This window comes from Melospiza melodia, chromosome 19, assembly GCF_035770615.1.
Source record: "Melospiza melodia melodia isolate bMelMel2 chromosome 19, bMelMel2.pri, whole genome shotgun sequence".
Lineage (NCBI taxonomy): Eukaryota > Metazoa > Chordata > Aves > Passeriformes > Passerellidae > Melospiza > Melospiza melodia.
The window spans coordinates 12,527,160-12,547,759 of NC_086212.1; the positions used below are offsets into that span (position 1 = coordinate 12,527,160).

The following is a 20,600-nucleotide window of genomic DNA, read 5'->3' on the forward strand; positions in this document are numbered from 1 at the left end:
ACCTGGCTGCTCCCAGGGCTGTTGTGGCTAAAAGGATTTGAGCTGCAGTCACTGCCTTCTGCAGTGATCCTGTTAAAATGCCACCATGGATATAGTGGCACTTTCAAAGAACTAATGTTAGGTCAAATTGTTACACAAGTTAGGGAACTAAAATGTCAAGGGTAACTTCTGTCAGAAAATGGAGTTTAAAATTTGCTTTCCCAGGTACCTTAACCTTGTCCCATTTTTGTACCAGCTACAGCTGCAGAATGACATAGAAATTTCTGTTCTTTATGCTGTAAAATCTATGCAGAACAAAAGTTTCTTTGCACAGCAATTCTGACTCTGTCATTAGACTCTTTCTGAATTACTGACCTAGAAATTCCACTTTAAAATACATCATTTAGCCACAAACATTAAGCAAATAAAATCTTGTACAGAATATTCCTTACATGTCCATGTATTATAATAATTAGATCTTGCACAGGCAAGAGGTGAAAATTGTTGCTGTGGAGGTGCTGGTGGGGTTTGGTGCAATGATTTTTGTGCTTTCTAAAGGTGCTTGGCCAACAGCATTGCTGGGAACACTGATCTGGGGATATCTATAAGGTTTGTGTTTCTTCTCCTGCTTTTCCTACAAATTCAGAATCCAGCTGTAGCTTTGCGTGATTCCATAAGAAAAAAAAAGCTCCAGAACTTTGAATTGTTCAGTATTGATGGTTCCTCCCTTTCTTTTCCTCTTTTTCTTCCCAAATTCTATTTGCGTACTTCATTGAATTCACATTATTTAAATTCATTGTACCTGGGAGTCACCCCAATACCCACCAGTCTGTGAGTACAAATACTGAACAAGATAAAGAATAAATGTGAAGCTCTGTTTTGACAACCTCAAGCCTTGTCACGTTTGTAGGGCATCCAAACACACAGGATTTGCACAGGACTTGGCATCTCTCTGAGCTGTTTGGACATTTTTTTACACATACACATATATTTGTTTCAGATAATTTGTACTAAATTTCTTTGTATGATCTGTTTATTCTTTTACTTGAGCATGACTAAAAAGCAACTCCAAATATCCCATGTAGGTTAATCAATTAATCCTTATGTGTGAATCAGAATATAAGAACAGAAGTTTAAGTACAGAATTTGATTATAATGTAGAAGTGGAATATTTTAGTGTTCATCAGTTTAATCAAGCAAATCAACACACTTGGTCAAATTGAAATATCTAATTATTTATTCACATAGAAACCAGTAAATTTTAGGGTTTGTAGCACAAAACCTGTTAAAAAAAGAAAACAAGCTATGCCATATAGCTTCTTTACCCTTCATAAAATGGCATCATTGCAGTTAAAATTACAATAAAAATGAAACATTCCAGATGACATCAGTTGGAGCACAATATGACAAATATAATGAAAAAATCCTTGTCAGAAATTTTACCACAAGGAAATACCAACAGCTAACACTCATATTCTCCACCTAAAAATCAAGAATATTCGAGTAGATCTTGGCATAAAAGGCACAAAACACAAAGCAAAGCATGCTTGTGTCATTTCTCACACAGAAGCATTGACATTTGTGCAACATGGAAAAAGACCAGCATTTTTTCCAGACTCTTCCAATATCACAGAAACTTAGGGAACAGATGTTGCCCTCAATGCCAGCGTGTCACTCCCAGTACAGAGGCAGTGACTACAGGAATATGGAGAAGGGAACACATCTGACCCCTTGCAGGAAATCTGAGCTGAGGAAGCTGCTGCAGCTGTATTGTTGCAGTAACCCAATCCACGGCAGGCTTGGAGTAACACACCCACGGGCAGGCAGCACTTGTGGGAATTCTGAGGCTGGCAGGAACTTTAACAATGCTGGAAACCTGTCAGGAGCACAGGGCTGCCTCTTGCATTTGAATGTGCCATGCCAGCCTCAAGTGAGAATTTTTAAAAAAAGGCAGAGTCCTTGAAAGGAAGGGCTCTTCCAAAGAGGGTGTTGCCTCTGGCACAGAGGAATGGCTTTGCTGATGTTAAGGTGTTTCAGAACTATGGATCAAAGATCCCTGGCATTTCCAGGCTGGCACACAAGCCCTGGCAGCAGCCTGTTGTTATATTTCTATAACCAGCCTGTCCTCATCATCACTGCTCGTGTCATCATATTCCACCCGCATTTGTTTCCTCATCATCTCTAAGCCTCTCTTTTTGTATGTCTTGGGAGGTGCTGCAGAGTAACTCTTGAACTCAGGGGATTTGAGAGTCATTGGGGACTTTTTAAAGGTAGCAGTAGCTGTTCCCTGTGGCCTTCCATAGGGACTGGGCTGCAGGTGGGATCTGTTCTTGTCTGCGCTTCCGTGCAGCTCCAGGAGATGCTGAGCTAAGTTTGCCCTCTGTGTGTGTTCCCTGCTGGGCAACTGAACAGACGCTGCTTGGGATCCAAACAAACGTGAACATCCTGGCTGGGAACTGGGAGCTGAGCCTTCTGTGCCAGGTGAATCTGTGTTTTCTTCACTCGGAGCTTTCTCCCTTCCAGCAGCCTGGATCACCGGCTCTGATATCCCAAATATTTGGCTCTCTGACTCTACCCTCAATATGCTTTCCTGGCTTCCTCCTGGATGTAAGGAAAGAGGAGCAGCAGCCTCTGGGTTTGTGCTGCCAGGTTGCTCACCTGTGTCAGTGTTTGTAAATTCAGGACAGGAGCCAAAGGAAGCTGCCAGGGGGTGGCTCCGAAGGCTTGGCCGGGATTGCCCAGGCAGGGATGGCTGCAGCACGAGGGGCTGGGTCACCCAGCAGCAAATGGCCACGTCCCTGCTGAACTCCTGCAGGGATGTGTCAGCTCTGGAGGAAAAGGAATGAGCTGTCACAGCTATTCCCAGAGGAGCTGTAATGTTCTGGACAGAGGCGTTTGTTCTTGGGTGTTCCCTGATTTGCCCAGAAATGTCCTGTAGGAATTAGGAGGGGAAAAAATATACATGTAAAGTTTTCAGTCCAGAGTAATTTCATCCAAAGTACTCAAGTTTAATTGTTATTTTAGCTAATTCTAACATTAGTAAGTTTTCATTTTATTTTAACCCCTAAAAATACCTTTAACACATTTTCAAACATTTTAACCAAAATCTGTGATACAAAATAGTTTCAATTTCAACTTTAAAGTAGCTGAATATAATTCAGGTTTTAATTAACCCTTCTTTTTTCTGTTAATAAAAAATAATACAAGAATTAAGGTACAATACCTACTTTTTTATCCATTTTGTCTTTTTGTTTAACATGGTTTAGGTTTTCAGTATGGGAAGATATTCCTGAGTTATTCTTTGCTTCTTTTTTCCTTCTGCAAAATTGTTTGTCTGAGGTGGAATATGATGTGTCTTTTTGCTGGTGTAGATAATTTTCTATTGAAAAGAGATTGGTTAAACTTTGATTTATATCACCCCCCCGCCCATGCTTGAACTTGCTACATTTCTCATTATATCACTGAAATAATATTTTCACACAAATATTCCAAAAACTTACCTTGCATCTTGGATTGAGGAGGATGGCACTTCTTATGCTTATTAAATCTGGGGGGTTGGGATGAGCAGCCCTTCCTCAAAGCATCCAGAGCTCTGTTGGGAAAGCAGGGCCTCTTGCTCAGCCGGTTCATTTTCAGCTGAGCAAATCCATGGCTGTGCCTCCCTCTGTACCTGCAGTGCCAGGGGCATTGAGGGGATAAACAAACACGGCAGATGTAGGAGCAGCCAGAGGAGAACAGCACCTCATCAGGTGCATTAAAGTCTAACAGCAATTCATTACTGGGAAGGAGATGCTTGTTTATGTCAACTCAAAAACAAAAGCAGGATTTTAGGTAAGAGACCCACAATTATTTTATAATCTTTATTTCTCTCTAGGATCAGTAAATCCTTGATTTTCTAAGAGAAAAGGATTAAGGAATAACAGATCCTTTTTCTTACATCTGGAATTTTAAAACAATATACTTCACAAAGACTTGAACCACACAGGAATCACCTGAGGCTGTGTGTTTATTGTGTTTTATCATTTTCACTTCTTGAGTGCTACCTGCTCATCATCACTAAGGAACAACATGAGGATTCTGGTTATTTAGCAAATCCACACTGAATAATCCAACTCTGCTCTATTTTCTACTCTGAATGAGTGACACTAAAGTCCCATCCCTAAATCAACAGACTGTCACTATCCACAGAGCAAGATGTAAATCTAAAAGGATGCACTTATTCAGGTGTTTGGTGTATTAGAAAATTAAATCACATTTGGTGGTTACCAGTTGGGCCAGTTACCTACTAACAGGCACGACCTGAGCTTTCAGGACACTGTACTTAATTAAATCCCTAAATAAATTTGATATAAACAAATTCTGAGACCAGCAGGAAAAAAAACACAACAACAAAACAGCACCTGAAAATCAAACCAGGAAAAAGTCCTAGAAGAATGTCACACAGTTGGGTGACATAGACCTGAGTCTTCTATTTCTGTTCTTATGACCCTTCAGAATTGCAGTGCTGTTTGCTGAGCTGGACACGGTGATTAAGTTACTGACACTGATTTGTCCTCAAGGGAGTCACTCTGTCTGATTTTGGCCATGAAATAAAGAGGGATGTGTGCACACAATATGTGTTCCTTACTGAGGCAATTCATCAGGCATCCTGCTGCCCCACACTCCTGAAAGATTAGAGGGTAAATGTTCCACTGATAGGAATTCCCGTTGAAAGGGGGGAGCTGTGCTGATTGAGACAATGTGCCCTTGATAGTTCTATGCTCAAATTCTTCCTGCTTTTTTTATTTAAACCAAATGATCCTTTGAACTACAGATGGTTCTGTTAGTTGGTGTTAAACTTGATATTTATTGTCCTGCTTTCTCTGGTGAATACCAGCTCAGGATATGGATCTTCCAAGGACAAAGGGTCTCACGCACTGCTCTCAGCTGGGACAGGATTAAAAACAGAACCATTTTGGTCCCCTTCAAACAAAAGTTAATGCTGACAATTTTGACAGATAAGAGGAATTTCTAAATCATAGAGAGAGTCAACTGACCAGGCATCATCTTTCTGTGGAATATTTCTGGATTGCTTAGAAAAGTCTGTTCCTAATAGTAAACAACATATTGATATTTTTATAGTTTACCTTCGGGGCCCGAAGTTTGCTGTGGTATAAGAACAGCTCTTTCTGAGAGATTTATCTTTTTTTTTCCCCACAGTTTTGATAAGGTTGAATTTTGGGCAAACCTTTTTTTTATATGCATTACAACAAAATTATGTCTATATCTAGTGAACCTGAAAGCCATACTCCTTACCATTTAGGGGTGACTTTAATCCTTTTCTGTTTGTGGCTCCTCTTGAGTTTATTTGTTGAGAGTTTTTCCTTTTTGCAAACTACTGTTTTCTTCTTTTGCTCTGAAATATTCTTGAAAGAACCACCGGGAACGTCTGAGCTTAACTGTTGAGAATATTGGGGAAAAATCAAGTCCATGAAAACTGTGAATGACATTGACTGAGAAGTTGGAAATCTGTGCATGTTTTAAATAGCACTGAACAGCATAGGAGTTAAGTAACACAACTCTGTATTTAAGTCAAATATTCATTTAGAATGAAAACAGATGCTATTAGAGAAAAATGTTTAAAAATCCCCATAAAGGGGAAAAAATCAAGAAATAGAAATTCGCTCTTCTCACTATCAGCATTCTGAAAAGTGAAAGAAACTTAAATATTCACACAGAAATATATCTTTCTGATGCATCAAATTAATATAGACATGTTATAAAAATATAAATTGTAAATTGTGTATCAGCAAATGCCTGTAAATGTTTATAATACACTTCTAATAATTATTTAATTTTCTTAGTAAGAGGGTGGAGGTGGGCTGTCAGCCAATAACACCCTCTTGATAAAGCAAACAGAATTATCAATATTACCTCCTGCATCTGATGTCCTTTAGAAAAGGATGAAACCAACGTTTTCAAGCTTGTGTTTGTTAAGCCATATGCCACAGTCTTGCTAATATTTCTCATTTTGAAAATGGAGATGTCGTATTTGGAGAGGGTGCATTCCCTGCTGGGCTCCCTGTGCCAGGGGGGCACGGAGGGGTGGGCAGAGGCTGCAGTGCCCCCCTGCTCCGAGGGCAGAGGGAGGCTCCTGCTCAGGCAGCACCACGTCAGCCGGGGCTCGGCGCTGAGCGATGGGAAGCTGCTCTTGGAGCCTGGCACTGCAGAAATGCCAGAGCAGCTGGTCCTGTTAGAGTGGGGCAGCACTGGGAATCCTTTACAGTGAGTGCTGAGAGTGTGGCAGTAGAAAGTGCCAAAAGAATGGCAAAAATAAGTGGGGTTGTCTCTTGAGCTCTGGGAATGCTGCAGATCCTGCAGTGGTGCTGGGGTGTCCTTCAGGATGTGTGGACTTCCCTCTCTGCCCCATTCCAGGATTATTGGCTCTGCATCTTTGCTAGAAACTGATGTTTTTATCAAAGAGTCACTTCCTGAGCAAAGGTGGTGTAAAGCCCTCCTCTCATCTTTGATGTCAGCAGATATGAAAAAGCCACTTGTATACACAGAAGTAAAGCAGATTTTCTTCTTTGGAGTCTGTATAGAGCAAGTACTTTTACTCATCCACTTCTCTTCTGTTTGCCTTTGATAATTTAATTTATTTTTGTTCTGTTTGTTTTTCCAATCCTCTCTTGCAATATCCTGCTGCTTGAAGTTTTGCTTAGGAAAGGTGTTCTCTGCTATGGTTAGGATATTTGTGGTTTCTGAGCTGACTGGTGAACAGAATCCTGGAGTTTTCCAGTTTGTGTGAAGATTCCATTGAATTTCTTCTTTTCCAATCTTTTGTCTCACTTCAGATTTTAAAGGACACCAAACCACATCACTGGAATGAGAATGGAGGGACATGCTGCTGGAAGAGCAGGGTGGGGTGGTTAAGGTGACTGTCACAGGTGTGCCAGGTGTCATCTCCTGTTCAGATTGAAGCAAAGGTGACAGATCTGAAGCTCTCTTGTCCTGGGGCAATTTAAGGATATATTTTGGAGAGAAGGCATTTTGTTGTGGGACTGGACTTAAACTATCAGATTGCAGATGATGGCTTTTAGAAGACACTTCCACAGCATTGTCACTGGGAAGTGGCACTTTTGCTCCTGTTTTTACAAGACACATTTTGTTGTCTCCATCTGCTGCATTGTGCAAGGCAAAAGAGTTGGAATCACTTTCCCTTAATTCAGACCCTAAAAATCCCACCAGTGAATCTCTTGAGATACCTGCAGGATGTGAAAGAAGGTTGATGTCACAGTAATTGAAAGTTTGTGTGGGAAGTTTGATTGTTTTCCTATATTCCACACTCTCAGTGGCTTCATTAATTCCTGTGCTTGATTTTTGCTCCTCTGCTTTAGTGGAGAATTTCACTGGAGCTGTGGGAAGACACTGAATGCCAGAGCAAAGGCCTCTCTCTGCTTCACTTACTTCAGTGGTTTCACCACTGGGACTAGAGCAGGGCACTGAAATCACATTTTGCGTCTTCTCCACTTCGAATTTCAGCTTTTTCCTTTCTGATGGCAGAGTCTGGAATTTCCCTGCAGTTTCTCTGTTGTTGCAAGGGACCCACGGGGGCATCAGGCCATGCTGGCCACTTTCCTTAGTCCCATGATGGTTCCCATAATTGTGTGAAGTGCTTTTACAATCTAATTCAAATGCACTGGATTCTTTCCCAGGGCTTGGTTTCTCCCAGTTGCTACTCTGTACTGGCAAGCAGTCCTCATTCCTCTCGTGGCTGTTCAGCTGACACTCAGGATTTTGAAGCCTGAGCTCACCAGTGCTTGGAGCCAGCAGTGTGCTGCTGCCAGCTGTGCATTTCTCCGTGTCACTGCCACTGAGCTCTGGGGAAGTTTGGCTGCTTACAGCTCCAGCAGTTACAGAATGTGATGTCTCCATTAGGTTGGACACTCTGTCTGAAGTTTCCTCAGAGGACACATTCTGCAGAACATGATTACCATCAGTAGAGATTCCTGATTTACCCATGGTTGAAGCTGCTGTCACAAGGGAGGAAGGACTGTCAGTTGCAGAGCTCCTGCCATCTCTTTCCTCAGTTATTTCAGTGCTGCTGGTTGATTCCATTGAATTAGGAATCAGGCTTGTAATATCTGTAATCTTATTCTCTCTTTGTTTCATTTTCTTGGCATTTTGACTGCTTTTCATTTTTTGGTAGATTTTCTTAAATGTTTCATCTCCATACATTTGCCATTTTTCTTGAGAGAACATCTTCAACTTCCTTTGATTGTGTTTCTTATTTTTAGCACTGATTACTTCTCCAGCCCCAAGCTTTTTAGTCCCTTTCAGCTCCTCTGACAGAGAAGGATGATCAGCCACGTTACTTAGGGGCAAATCATCCACTGCAGTTTGTCTGACTAGAGCTCGGGGATGGCTATTAGGGAAATCCACTGAACTGGCAGTGAGATCGTTGCTAGGCAGCAAACCAGCAGTGCCTGTGTTTACAGAGTGCTTAGTAAGAGAAAGAGGTTTTGAGCATCCTGCTTTGTCATGCACCATCCTCGCTCCCTCCACAACAGGCAAGGAGTTGCTCCGAGTAACAGGCACAGTGTCGATTGTTGTGGAGAACTGGGTGGGAACTGAATGGAAAAACATTGGCTTGCATTTCTCCAGGGGTGCAAAGGTAGATTTTGCTGAACAAAGAGAAAGATTCTTTTTCCTATTTACATCACAAGTTCTGATATCAAAATGGAAAGAGTCTTTGTATGTGTAAGGCATTGGAAGGTCAATGCTTCCCTGTTTAGAAAGGACAGTTTTTCTGGGCCTGACATTGTCTAACTGGGTGTCATCCACCACACTTTTGTTGTGAGAAATAAGCTTTGAAATGTGCTCTTCCAGCCTCTTTTTCTCTAGCATCGAGGCTGTAGCTTTGTCAGCTGCCTCTGGCTTTGCAGTGCTGCTGGAGGCACACCTGGGGCTGCTGAAGGCAGCTTCATTTTCCAGTTCTGTGCTGTGCTCGTGGAGACTGTGCAGGGGGCTGGACGATGTCAGCTGCTGCTCTGTGCTGTCAGAGCGTGACAGATACCCCGAGTCAGTGCTCTCACACTTCTTCAGCTTGCAGTCCAAGGCTTTGTAATCCCACTGCTTCTCTGAAGAGGTTGCCTGCTGCCTTTGCAGCTGAATGTGCTTATTGGCAGTCGGAGTTCTTTGCTCCTGCATCTTCTTTCTCAGACTCGGACCATTTGGCAAAGCTCCTGGAGATGACAAACTTTGAGGTTCTCTTTCAGGAACCCCCTGAACAGCCTTTGAATTCAGTGATTGATTTGTTGTTTCTTGATTTTCTGGAGCAGCTGATGAGGAGCTTGTCGCTGGCAGTGAGAGTTCGTGAGGTTTCTTAGTGTCTGTTGCTGCACTGGTCTCTGAACTGGGCTGTTTGATGTGCATCTCCTGGTCTTCACTGGTGCTACTCAAGACTTTGCTGCCTTGGGGAGAGGTGGTGCTCTCTGCTGATCTCTCATTTTGCTCTGGTCCCCCACTGATGTCAGAGTCTGAGGGCAGCCTGGTGTTGTTGACGTGCGTTTGAGTTCTCCTGTGTTTATACAAGTTGCTCTGGGTTTTAAACGCGATGCCACAAGTGGTGCATGGAAAGGGCCTCTCTCCCGTGTGGGAGCGAATGTGTTTCTCAAGGACACTTGGCTTCAAACAATCTCGTCCACAGTGTTTGCAGATGTATTTCCCAGACTTTTTTGATTTTCCCGGGCTCCCAATAGATGCTTTTACACAAGGACTTGGCGACGACAAAACTGGTAAAGTGCTGACTATGCTCAAGGTCAGGCTTTGCCCGAGCTGTTTCTGGACAAGCGGCTGAGGCTGCTCCGAGCCCTCCGGGGGCACGAGCGGCTTGAGGATGAGGGGGACATTGCTGCCATCGAGGTGGATGCAGCTCCTGGCGGCCACCAAGGGCCCGTGGGGCTGGAAGCAGCCAGGCTGGACGGGCTGGAGCAGCGGGATGGTCAGGGCCTTGAGGTACAGGGGCTGCGGCAGGGCCTGGCCCCGGGCAGGCTCCGAGGGGCCCCGCGGGGACGGGCCCGGGCCGGGCGGGGTCTGGGCCTCCATGGCAGGGCCCGGCTGCCATGGGCTCACGGACCTGCCGAGGGAACACAGAACAAACACCGGTGTGCAGGCTGGAACAACACACACAGCCCAGCCTGGGCTGAGAAAATGGGCAACTGAGAATATCACACTTGCAGGTATTATACAGACAACCATCACTTCCTTTCCCAATTAAATTCATTCACTTTCTCTTTCATTTTTCCTCTAGGAGTTACAGTGCAAAGAACACCCAACACTGCACTTGAAACCGCTCCTACAACCTACATTGAGTACCCAAAGCACTGGAAACAAATCTGAGTTTCAGATTTGCAAATGGAGGCTCTAAGCACACCAGATAGAATACAATTTTAGTTTTCTGGAACTATATTTCCATTACATATTTATATCATGTTTTTAAATTTCATTAACATTAACAATATTAACAGAAGAGTTGAGGTTGAAGGGGACCTCAGGACTTCTCTAGTCCAAGCAGAGTCAGCATCGAAGTCAGATGAGGCTGTCAGGGTGTTACCAGTCTCATTTTGAAAATCTCTAAAATCTGCACAGTTTATTTGGGCAACCAGTTCCAAACACAGGACATTAAACTTGCCCACATATTATCTGTGCTTCCCCAGTTTATGGGAGCTAAGGCCAAACTCACTGCAACAAGTGGTGTAAAATGAAAATATGTGAACAAAATGAAACTCATGTCCTGTTTTACAAGTCAGATTTGCATAAATATCTGCAAAGTAGAAAAGATGGTATCATAGGAAAATAGTGTGAGAAATTAAAGCTGGCTTTTGTGTAGGCCAAATCAATTTGGTATAATTAATGAAGATACTATGGTGTACTGTTTGTTTTTAGGTGCTCTCAATGCCAAATGAAAACATCTTCTTTTTTAAAAAGTGAACCTATTATTTTGAAATCTATCCTGATATATGCAGGGTTGGTGCCAGTCCAGACTACTTATTTCAGCAAAAATTTGTATTGTCTTTATTTCTTTCTTAGAAACAAAGCAGGAAACTATCAAAATAAGCAAGGTGAAAATTTTTTTTCAAAGAGTAGGGACATAACCCCTTGTAATTACAGTTTGGGTGAAACTCAAGTGATCTGTGAATATTTATTTGATTCTTGCTCAGCTATGCTCCCTGGATGCACTGGCTGCTATGAATAATGGGTTGTTCTTGTGCAAACAGCCATTAAAAACCCATTTGGAATAACATAATCAGCGGTTCAATTTGAAATCTGCTATTTGTTGCTTTACTGCATAATCTCTAGTGGTGTTTCTGTAACTTCCTTGGATCATTTTAATAGGTTATCATTACTGGGAAACAGGAAAAGAATTGCTTCAAAATGTGCTTTGAAATTCTTACTGGTTCCATCCAAGACAACAACGTGTAAAATGAACTGATCTGTGCACAGCAAAATGTTAGATTTTGCCTTTTTTTTTTCTTCCTCATGAATGATATAAACTAAGCTCAGTTATCAAGCATGGATTTTTCTTATGCACTTCTGACATTTCTATGTGGAATAATCACTTAAGAGGCTTTTTATTATAGTAGTGACTATAATGATGAAAGAATGTTAAAAGAATATGGCTTGTTAAAGAAATAAGTTGTTATCCATATTGTGCAGTGTGGTTACCCCTACAGAATAAAAGTGGAATCCTCTAATTTCCAAAGTGATGTTATCAACATTTCAAGTCCATTTAAGATAGTTCCCAAGTTATAGGGTCACTTTTAAATTTAAACACAGCATACAATAAGAGATGAGACAATTATACAAATTCAGTATGCAGTAGTTTTTCCAAAATATTTTTTTTAAAGTTTAGGGGAAAAAACATGCTGCAGAGAGCAGACAGCAAGAAGAGAAGTGAAGCCTGAATACCCAGTAGGTAGAACATCTAACAAGTACCACATCAGACAGGACAAGGCACTTTGTCTTTTATCCCCTCCCTCCCCCAGGGAGAAGTGTGGAAATACACTTCCACATATTTTACATTTCCCTCAGCAGCCTGCTCCAGTGGCACAAACTGTTTCTCTCTCTGGTTTCCTCTGGCCATGCAGAGCTGATGGGCCCTTCAAGGCCACCACAGACAGATGTTTTTCATAGGAATCATACTCTGGTTCCCAAGTACCAGATGCTCTGTAATTTCACTTAATGCTGTTAAGTTTCTGGGGCCAACAACACAGCCTGAGACTCATTTTGGTGTTCTGTAATGCTCTACAACAAAAATACCTACGTGGTGACAGAAAATTTAAAGTTTTAAATAAAGCTCAACAAGTAAGCTAATGGTGATACTTAATGTACTTTTAAGAATGTAATAATACATTTCTACCAGGTGTGGTAGTTTGCTGCTTTTCACAGCAAGAAAATACTTTCTTCCTGAGTGAAACTGCCATGACTTGTGTTCTACTGAGGCAAATACCATCAGACTTTTCACATCTGTTATTTATATTCCAAAAAAGGCCACTGTATTTCTTTGTAGTTGACAAAAATAGCTTATCTCAAAGTAATTCTGCCCTGGGGTTGATTCAGGGTAGTCCTTGCCCAACCAGAACTTCCTCTGTTGGTTTTGCCCTGGGCTCTGTTACTGAGCATCCACCCCATGTTCTCAGCTGTTTGTAACTTGTGGCACTGAACTACCAGCATAAGACTTGATCCTAATTAGATAAGGAAAATTTTCCAACAAACAAAGCTAAATGCAAGATTTGGCCAGCTCAGAATTTCTAAATTGATTTCTTAAATTTAAACTGGTCACTAAAATTCCATTGAATACAATTATTTTGTTCCTGGTTTGAAATTCTAACTTCAGGTAAACACCACAGGCAGGTCTGTGGAACACTGAAAAGTGGAGCAGTTTCAGATAAAAAATCATTGTAGCAGAAATTGTCTTAGTCACCTTATAAGTATAAAGTAGTTTAACACAGGAGGTTGATTAAAAAACCCTAATTTTAAATGCAATAAGTTTCATTTTTATAGACTTTTTCCTGAATTCCAAACATTTTAGAAAACCTGTTTCATTTTGTCAGCACTGTTGTCATAATTTTGGACTATACAACCAAAAGATTTTTATCTTCTGCATGGCACATGCAATGCTCTGTCAACTGCCCATCATTATTAACCAAATCAATACCTAAACATGTAAATGCTTCTTTTCTGCACTTTCATATCATTTTTTGACACAGCACTGAGCAGAGCATCAGTCTCTAAGCTCAACTGCTCAGTCCCCCACTCTGGTCTGCAGGTACAACCTGGAGACATGACAGAGTTCCTTTATTTTTGTAACCCCACAGAAGCAGGTTTTCAACATTCTGAACATACACAATATACTCAATTATACCAGGAGTCTTTACGTTTTTTTAAAGCTTTTAGTGATTAAATACCAGCGAGCAGAAGTGGAAGTCTGGAAATAATTAAGTCTTTAGTCTGGAAATAATTCTAGTTCACGTACCTTTGATTGATCCAGGCATTTCAGCAAAAAAGTCTCATTTCTGTCAATACTTGATGCAAGCAGAGAGCAACGAGGACAAAGACTTGAAACAGATTAGAAGTAGGAAGTTGGGGTTTTCTTTTTTTTTTTTTTTTACCTTGGTGTCACATTAACAACCTTCAGAAAACAGGAAGAGTTGAAACAGAAGAAAATGAAGTGGTATTTCAACCTCTCTGTATCCTTTATCACAATTTAATTAGGGAGATCTAAACAGAGTCTTTGAAATGTGGAGGTTTTTACTCTGCTTTCAGTTGTATTGTCCTGAAATACAATGGTAGGGTTTTTAATTTATACTCCTAAAGGTAATTTTCTTTTAACTTTACAGTAAAGGGCTCTCTTAAGATATGTTGGGAAAGAAGAGCCTTGGCACATATGAAATACTAAATTTATCCAGTGTGGGTGCTGTCCACCAGCTTCTTCTAATGGTGCCCTGTGGGACAGGAGAAAGCAGGAACCAGGTGGGAAAATGCCTCAGGATTGTTAGAAGTGTTTGGGTCATGCTCAACAAACCTCCATAAGCTTGTGGAAAGATGCAGGGAAAACAGGATAGGGCACAGTCAAGTGCAGTTTAAAGATAGTTTTTAAAAAATTAGATTTTATTTGTGTGTTGAGTTCCTAAGTGCTCAGGTAACAACACAGTGAACAGCACTGAGGGGTCCTGGGAGGGGCCACTCTTCTTTGTGCAAACATTTGTTTAAAATAGGGACTGGGATGGCTCAACCTCCTCTGCTGGCAGACTGAGTGAATCCCAAACTGGAATGTGCATTCCCAATATTGTTACAAAATTGCCATCTTTTCCTTAGGAACACCATATTTTGGAAGATACAGTTTTATTTTCAGTTTTCTGTTATTTATTTTTCCTGTGCTGAGCAGCTGCCCAGTTCAGACCCTGCAGCCTGTTCCTGGCTGGGTAGTGGTGATACTGTAATGTTATAATTGTTCAGTATCCACTTCAGTGGGAGCTCTTTCTTTTAATAATTCTGGTGATAGACTAATGCCAGAGGCCTCAGTGGATTTTCATTTCAAACAGCTTTATTGATCCTGGAGAGTTTTGCCTGCTGTTTGGATTGCTTTCCATTTATTTCTGGAGCCCTGATTTAGCAGGCCTCTAATTTTGGTGGTGAAGAAATATTTCTGTCTTCTTCTCATATTTCTTGCCTGTCACATAGTTATTCAAGGGGCAGAAAAGCTCTTAACAGGACCCAGGATTACTGCTTAAAATCCTCCTGTTTTCTCCCATACCCTGAAATGCTCCCAGTAATTGGTAATGGCACTGCAGACACTTCAAATCTGTGAATCTAGAAAATACTTGACATTCTGAACTGCTTTACAGTGACTCATGCTTCTGCTCTACAGACTCAGTCTGTCCAGATGGAGAGAATTACATGCAGCAAGTAGTTTCAGCTCTGCTGGGAGATACTTTCCTAAAGGAATGTGTTCTCACCTCTAAGTGAGATCTTCTGGAGGATTACTGCATGCTACAGTCAACAAACCAACGGGGGAAAAAGATGCACATCTTATAATAGAACACTGGCATGAATCAAATCATACAAACAGATGATTATGGGCATTTTACATAACCAGTCAAAATTAGTTTGTCTTCAGTTTGATCACATTTCTGCAGCCCATTATATTTTATTCCACTTTGAGACTGACTATTATTAAGTTATGGTAAATTTACTTAAAAGGGACACTTAATTTCAACAGTACCAATAATTGCAGCAGTATGCTGGACCCAGTAACAAATTGAAAACATCTATAAGCATTTAAAATTCATTACTTACATCACTCAGTATCAAATTCCAAATGCTAAAACTGCAAACTGTTTACCCTGAGAGGCTTAAGGAGGCAATAATTAATTAAAGCAAGTTACAACAAAAGCAAGTGACTGTCTGGATATTTGCCACTATCACAGAGGTTTCAGGGCTTAGCAGAACCTTCTGAAGTTTGATCTAAAATCTTTAAATCTTGAATAAGTGACTCTGGAATCAGGGTCCTTCAGAGCATCCTGTGATTCTTCCCATTTATGTGGATGAACAGGCTGCTGTAATGGCCAGAAGTAACACAATACAGAGCACCAGTATTACACTGCAATAGCTCTGTTTGAAATTAAGTGATTTTTGTTTTCTCTTTCCAATCAATCTACTTATGTGCTGCTTCCTCAGCTGCAATCTCTAAGCAAGATTATTTATATTCATTTATATTCAAAATACTGTCCTGCTCAGAGAAACTCAGCTAACTTCAGCTGCCTCAATAGACAGCAAAGTGTCAATTTAAACTATGCACAAAGCTGAGCCTGCTGTCAGGGGCTGCACAGGAGGCAGTTCTGGGACTGCTCTCCTCTCTCAGTTCACGTCCCCATCAGGATGTGAGGAGTTAAACCCACACATCATTAGCACACATTTCTGGGTCCCAAGTGAAAAAGGTCCCACCCCAGGTGTTTAAAGCCCTGCATCCTTCAAAGACACCTACAGAGTTTTGTCAGGGGTGAGAGCAAGTGAAAGCAGCAATAAACATTCCTCCTGTGCTGGTGAGGAAATAGATTCTGAGGATCCTGCAACTACACGTTTTAAAGAACATCACAAAGTTAAACGAAAAGAAATCCTCTTCCAGGATTGCTAATTATTAATTTTTCCTGTGAGGGCAGTGATGCTGAGAGCAGCACACAGTACCTTACTGTCAGAGGAAGATGCAGACAGTGGGATTATCATTTCCATTTGCTCATCCAACACTGACAGCCAGCACAACTCCCTTGACAGACCACACAAAACTTCTACTTCAATCTTAGCACCATAAAGTCACAGTGAACCATAGGGTCTGAAATAAACTTTGTGCAGGTACTTTAAACACTCCTTCTGTGATGGAAGCAAAATGTTTGTGAGTGTATGCCAGGTCTGGAGATTTTTAGTTCTCAGTTCATCGAGCAAAATGGAACCAACACATTTCCTGGTTAGCCCAGCAATGACTGTTAATCTCGTTTTACTTGGAAACTATTTCTGCCTTTGCTCTTTTCTCAGTTTGACTTCCTATCTTGAAACGTCTCATAACAGAAGTACTGAGTTCACCTTTCCCCTTGTTCCTGAGGGCTGTGTCTGATCTCACAACTCTGCCAGTTCCAGCTGCAGCCCGCACGCTGCCGGTCCCTCCTGAGCAAAGTTGGGAGCCTCAGTCCCCTGCAGAACCAGGCTGGAAGTGTTTAATTCCATCACCTCCTGAAACCTTCAGGGTCTTTCCATGGTCACACCTCAAATTCTGACTTTAGGGAATCTGGCTGCTCAGTACAAGTCATTGTTCTGAAGTTCTGCCCTTCTTAGTGTGTTATTAAAGTACAAAGCCACTGGAAAACCTGCTGGGGGAACTTAGAAATTCTTGTACCATATCTTAAGGACAAATATTTCTGACACTTACTTCTACAGTTCTATAATGTCAGCAAAGCTAGTTAGCTTGGGCTTTTTAAAACAATTATTTCTGTAAATATTGTGCCAGAATACAGTATTAAAATATTTTAGGAAGAACAGGATCTGCTTTACCTTCCCTTTGCTCCAGAATAGCAGCTGGTTTTATCATTATTATACAGCTTTCTATATTTTCCTATGTTCCTTTTCTTGAATATCCATAAATGAAAACATTCCAAAGGCTTAAATCAGTAAAAATATTGTTGCCCAAAATACATTTTAATGTGTAAGTAAACACTGTATTGGCCTTTTTGACCTCTTCATGCAATTTGTATCGAGAATATTTCCTTTTCTACTTCTTACACTGCTACTTTTCTCAGCTCTAGCTATAAGAAATGCTTTCTAGTTTATTATGTCTCTAGTTTAGATTTACATCACTATTTCTAAAAAGAAACACACCTAACATATCTGTTGGTTTTGTAACATGCTTGGTGGCTTGACAATGAAGAAAAAATAGGATTTTTGGTGCTTAAAAACCTCAAAGGATTTTAATTCTTTTATCCTTTCATCAAATTTGCTCCTGTGCATTTCCCATGTTAGGAAAGAGTTAACAACCTCCAGCCAGCAGACTGCAATCAACAGGTTGCTCTAACAGAAAAATAATAACCCTAATCCATCTTTTAAAGTTTAGAAGGTTGAACTAAATGATGAAAAAATCCCGAATAAAGCCCTCTGAAATGCTGAAGTGGGGCCAGAACTGAAATGCTTTGTGTTTTATGAAAAAAATCTTTCTCGTTGCTAAGTGAAAGAACCATCACAATTAAAAAAAAAAAACCCTGTAACTTTCAAATTTCTGTCTTGCCATCTAGAATTGAATTCTCTCTCTGTCCATAGAAAATGACAACAAAACACTTGCTAACCTTTAGGTGGCCAATTCACAGGCAGGTGGAGAGGTTCAGGTCCCTGGAATAGCGTTGAAACAAAAGAAGCATCCTGTTTTCTTTTTTCAGTGTCTTTCTCTTCTCCTTTTTTTTTAAGCATTTGAACAGTGAAGGGTGGGTGGTGGGGTGTGTGCAGAGAGAGCAGGGGGTGCAGGCAGCCCACGCTGCTGTAGGAAGAGTTTTAATGGCCGATGCTGGGAATATGGTTTGCCTGCTACAGTGTCTGCACTACTGCAGCTCTGTGTGTGGGCGTAAAGAAATGACACGACTGGGTTTCAAACCATTACACTGAAGATTTGCAAACAGTTAAAAAAAAAAAAAAAACAACACCAAAACAGACAACCCCATCAGGCACAAATGAAAAATTATGACTTTTCTCCTTTTATCTTTTTTTTGTTGCTCTGTTTTAACTTAGCAGATGTAATCTAGTGAAGTTTCTTCCTCAGCCTCTAAAGGAAAAAAGGTAAATTGAGTATTTAGGAAGGTTTTATATTTTACAGAGTATGAATATTTTGTTATCATTTTTTGCTGCTATTTTTTAATTAATCTACAAGAGCTTGTATTCCTGAAGGCTATCCAGATTTCCCCAGTGAAATTCTTCAGAGGACACCTGTATTTGTGTTTTAGAACATGCTAAATAGGTGCCTAAACCTTGGTAGCACCACTAGCCCAGTACAATAGACAGAGCAGCCACTCCACAAGTGACCAGGCAGGACATCTGAGCCCAGGACTATTCCTTGAATATTCCACAAAACACAGCCACAAACCAGGACATGCTGGCAGCCCACTTTTGTTCACTAGTCCAGCAACACCTCAGGTTTACTGATCTGAATTGGGCAGAAAACACATTTGAATATTGGTTGTAACTACTGGAGACCAACAGCAGTGAGACAAAGGGGCTGCTCCCTGTCACATCATAGGAAATGAGAGGAAAATGGGATTTCAGCTGATATAAAAGTGCTGACACAAGTGACAGTGACTAAAACAGTTATGAACACACTGTTGCTGGGAGGGACAGGTGGAAGGTTTTGTCAGAAAAGCAAGAACACTTCTCAAACATATTTTTTACCACAAAAAGTGAAAGACAGACAAAACAGTTTTAGAAGGAAACTTGAAAACTTCAAGGAATCTTTATGACTTAGCTGCTCCATGATAGTAAGAGATTGAAATTTGATAAATTTGTATCTTCAAGTATGTTGAGAAGAGACAGCCAGGTTGACAATCTTGAGCTTGCACAGAAAGCAGGTGCACTGTGGGGTGCAGGGGTTTAGGTGTCCATTTTCACACATCCAGATGAGCCCCAAATCAAGCAGGATTTCTTTGGTGTCATGCTGACAATGAAAAGCAGAGCAGCTGCATGCACAGGGGAGGCTCTGGGTGGTGCCCCCCTTGCTGCTCACCCCTGGCAATCATTTTCCTCCCCACCCAGGGCTGAGGAGCCAGAGCTGAATGTCAAAGCAGCACAACTCAGTGTCAGTAAAACCAGCAGGACTGGATTGGAGGGCTTCAGACTGCTGATCCCACACTTTGACAAAGACTGAAAAAGGAGTTAAACAGTGAATCACCCAACAGTGGATGAAAACCAACCCTCAGTTCTGTGTCTGTGTGGTAAAACTCTCAGATATTGCCATTATTACACAGCAGCACAGCCTGACTTGGCACTAAGTGGGGTCTGGCCACTGGCCACAGGAGAAACTTAAATTCTTTTTCCATGTATACACTAACAGCTGAGGTCAGCTGCAGGAACATTTTGCTGGAGAAATATCTGTGTGCTCAGCTGACACAGAAAAGTGAATGTCTGGAGAGACAAGAAATCTGCCTGCCAGCAGGGTTCCATTCATGCAGACCCAGTGCCATTGCACAGCTGATGTAGTCTGCAAGCTGACATTGCTAAAATCAATTTGGTAAAACTGGTCCTTTTCCTGGCATTGTAAACTTTTTTGTGGGTGGATAGAAGTAAAGGAAAAGAAGCACAATTTTTTTTCTATTACTCTTTCTCTAAACTCTTAATCTTTGTGTTCGGCTTGGTCAATGAAGACCTTTTTTACCCAGTTAAACATCATGCATTATTAATGTGTGCTATCAGCTCAATCTTTTATTATCATTCATATTTTTTTAAAAAAAATTAATTACTATTTTCTTGACTCAGTTTGAAAAGTGTAGTAACCAAACACAGATGCTGCAGCAGTAACTCTCAGAGGTGCATGTGTGGCTCATTTTTGTCTCAATATGACATAGACCAATATTTCATGGCCCTGTGGTATTCCCAAGTCACCATTTCTCAATGGTGTTGGTGGCTGTGCTGCAGGTGAAATGGCACCTGGAACATCTAAATGCACCCAATCCTCTTCTGAGGCCTAATCCCCATGAAGAACCATTGTGTAATATGGATATTGGTTATCACAAGTAGCAATATTTCTTTTCTAGACATGAACTCTTAAGTTGGAATGTACAGAAATCAGGGTTGCCTACACATCTTTCATTTGACTATCTCCAGCATGGTAATTAAGATTACTGTTTTTTCCCAAAGATCACAGCTTTGTGAATTGGCAGAATCTTTTAAATTAATTATTAAAAATCTGGGGAGAAAACTGAATATAGAAAAATATTCAAAAAAAACACATTCTTTTTAACTGGACAGCCAGCTACCACCCTCCTATCAACATCACATAACAACCACTAAAATTCATCTGGCAGTTTTTCCTGCTTGTTGAGCCAGCAAGAACTACC

General features: G+C 41.0%; 2 protein-coding genes across 3 annotated transcripts in view; one reads left to right on the forward strand and one right to left on the reverse strand.

The window, feature by feature from the left end:
• Window positions 1–20,600, forward strand: part of PRELID3B (PRELI domain containing 3B) — a 45,071-nt gene that overhangs the window by 4,662 nt on the left and 19,809 nt on the right. The gene's annotated exons all lie outside the window — the stretch shown is intronic.
• Window positions 1,194–18,103, reverse strand: ZNF831 (zinc finger protein 831). The gene is made up of 6 exons (XM_063172562.1): window positions 17,850–18,103; window positions 5,893–10,096; window positions 5,275–5,417; window positions 3,480–3,649; window positions 3,207–3,358; window positions 1,194–2,911 (listed from the first exon to the last, which is right to left on the reverse strand). The coding sequence occupies exons 2-6, from the start codon at window positions 10,063–10,065 to the stop codon at window positions 2,081–2,083; spliced, it is 5,469 nt and encodes a 1,822-aa protein (XP_063028632.1). The 5' UTR covers window positions 10,066–10,096; window positions 17,850–18,103; the 3' UTR covers window positions 1,194–2,080.

What these genes read in the sequence shown, in the direction of transcription:
- ZNF831 (XM_063172562.1), bottom strand. Translation starts at nt 10,065, where the DNA reads ATGGAGGCCCAGACCCCGCCCGGCCCGGGCCCGTCCCCGCGGGGCCCC. An exon ending in AAGGACATCAGATGCAGGAG is followed by an intron (nt 5,418 to 5,892) that starts GTAATATTGATA and finishes TATTCTCAACAG; the next exon opens with TTAAGCTCAGACGTTCCCGG. An exon ending in ATTAAAGTCACCCCTAAATG is followed by an intron (nt 3,650 to 5,274) that starts GTAAGGAGTATG and finishes CTGGCACTGCAG; the next exon opens with GTACAGAGGGAGGCACAGCC.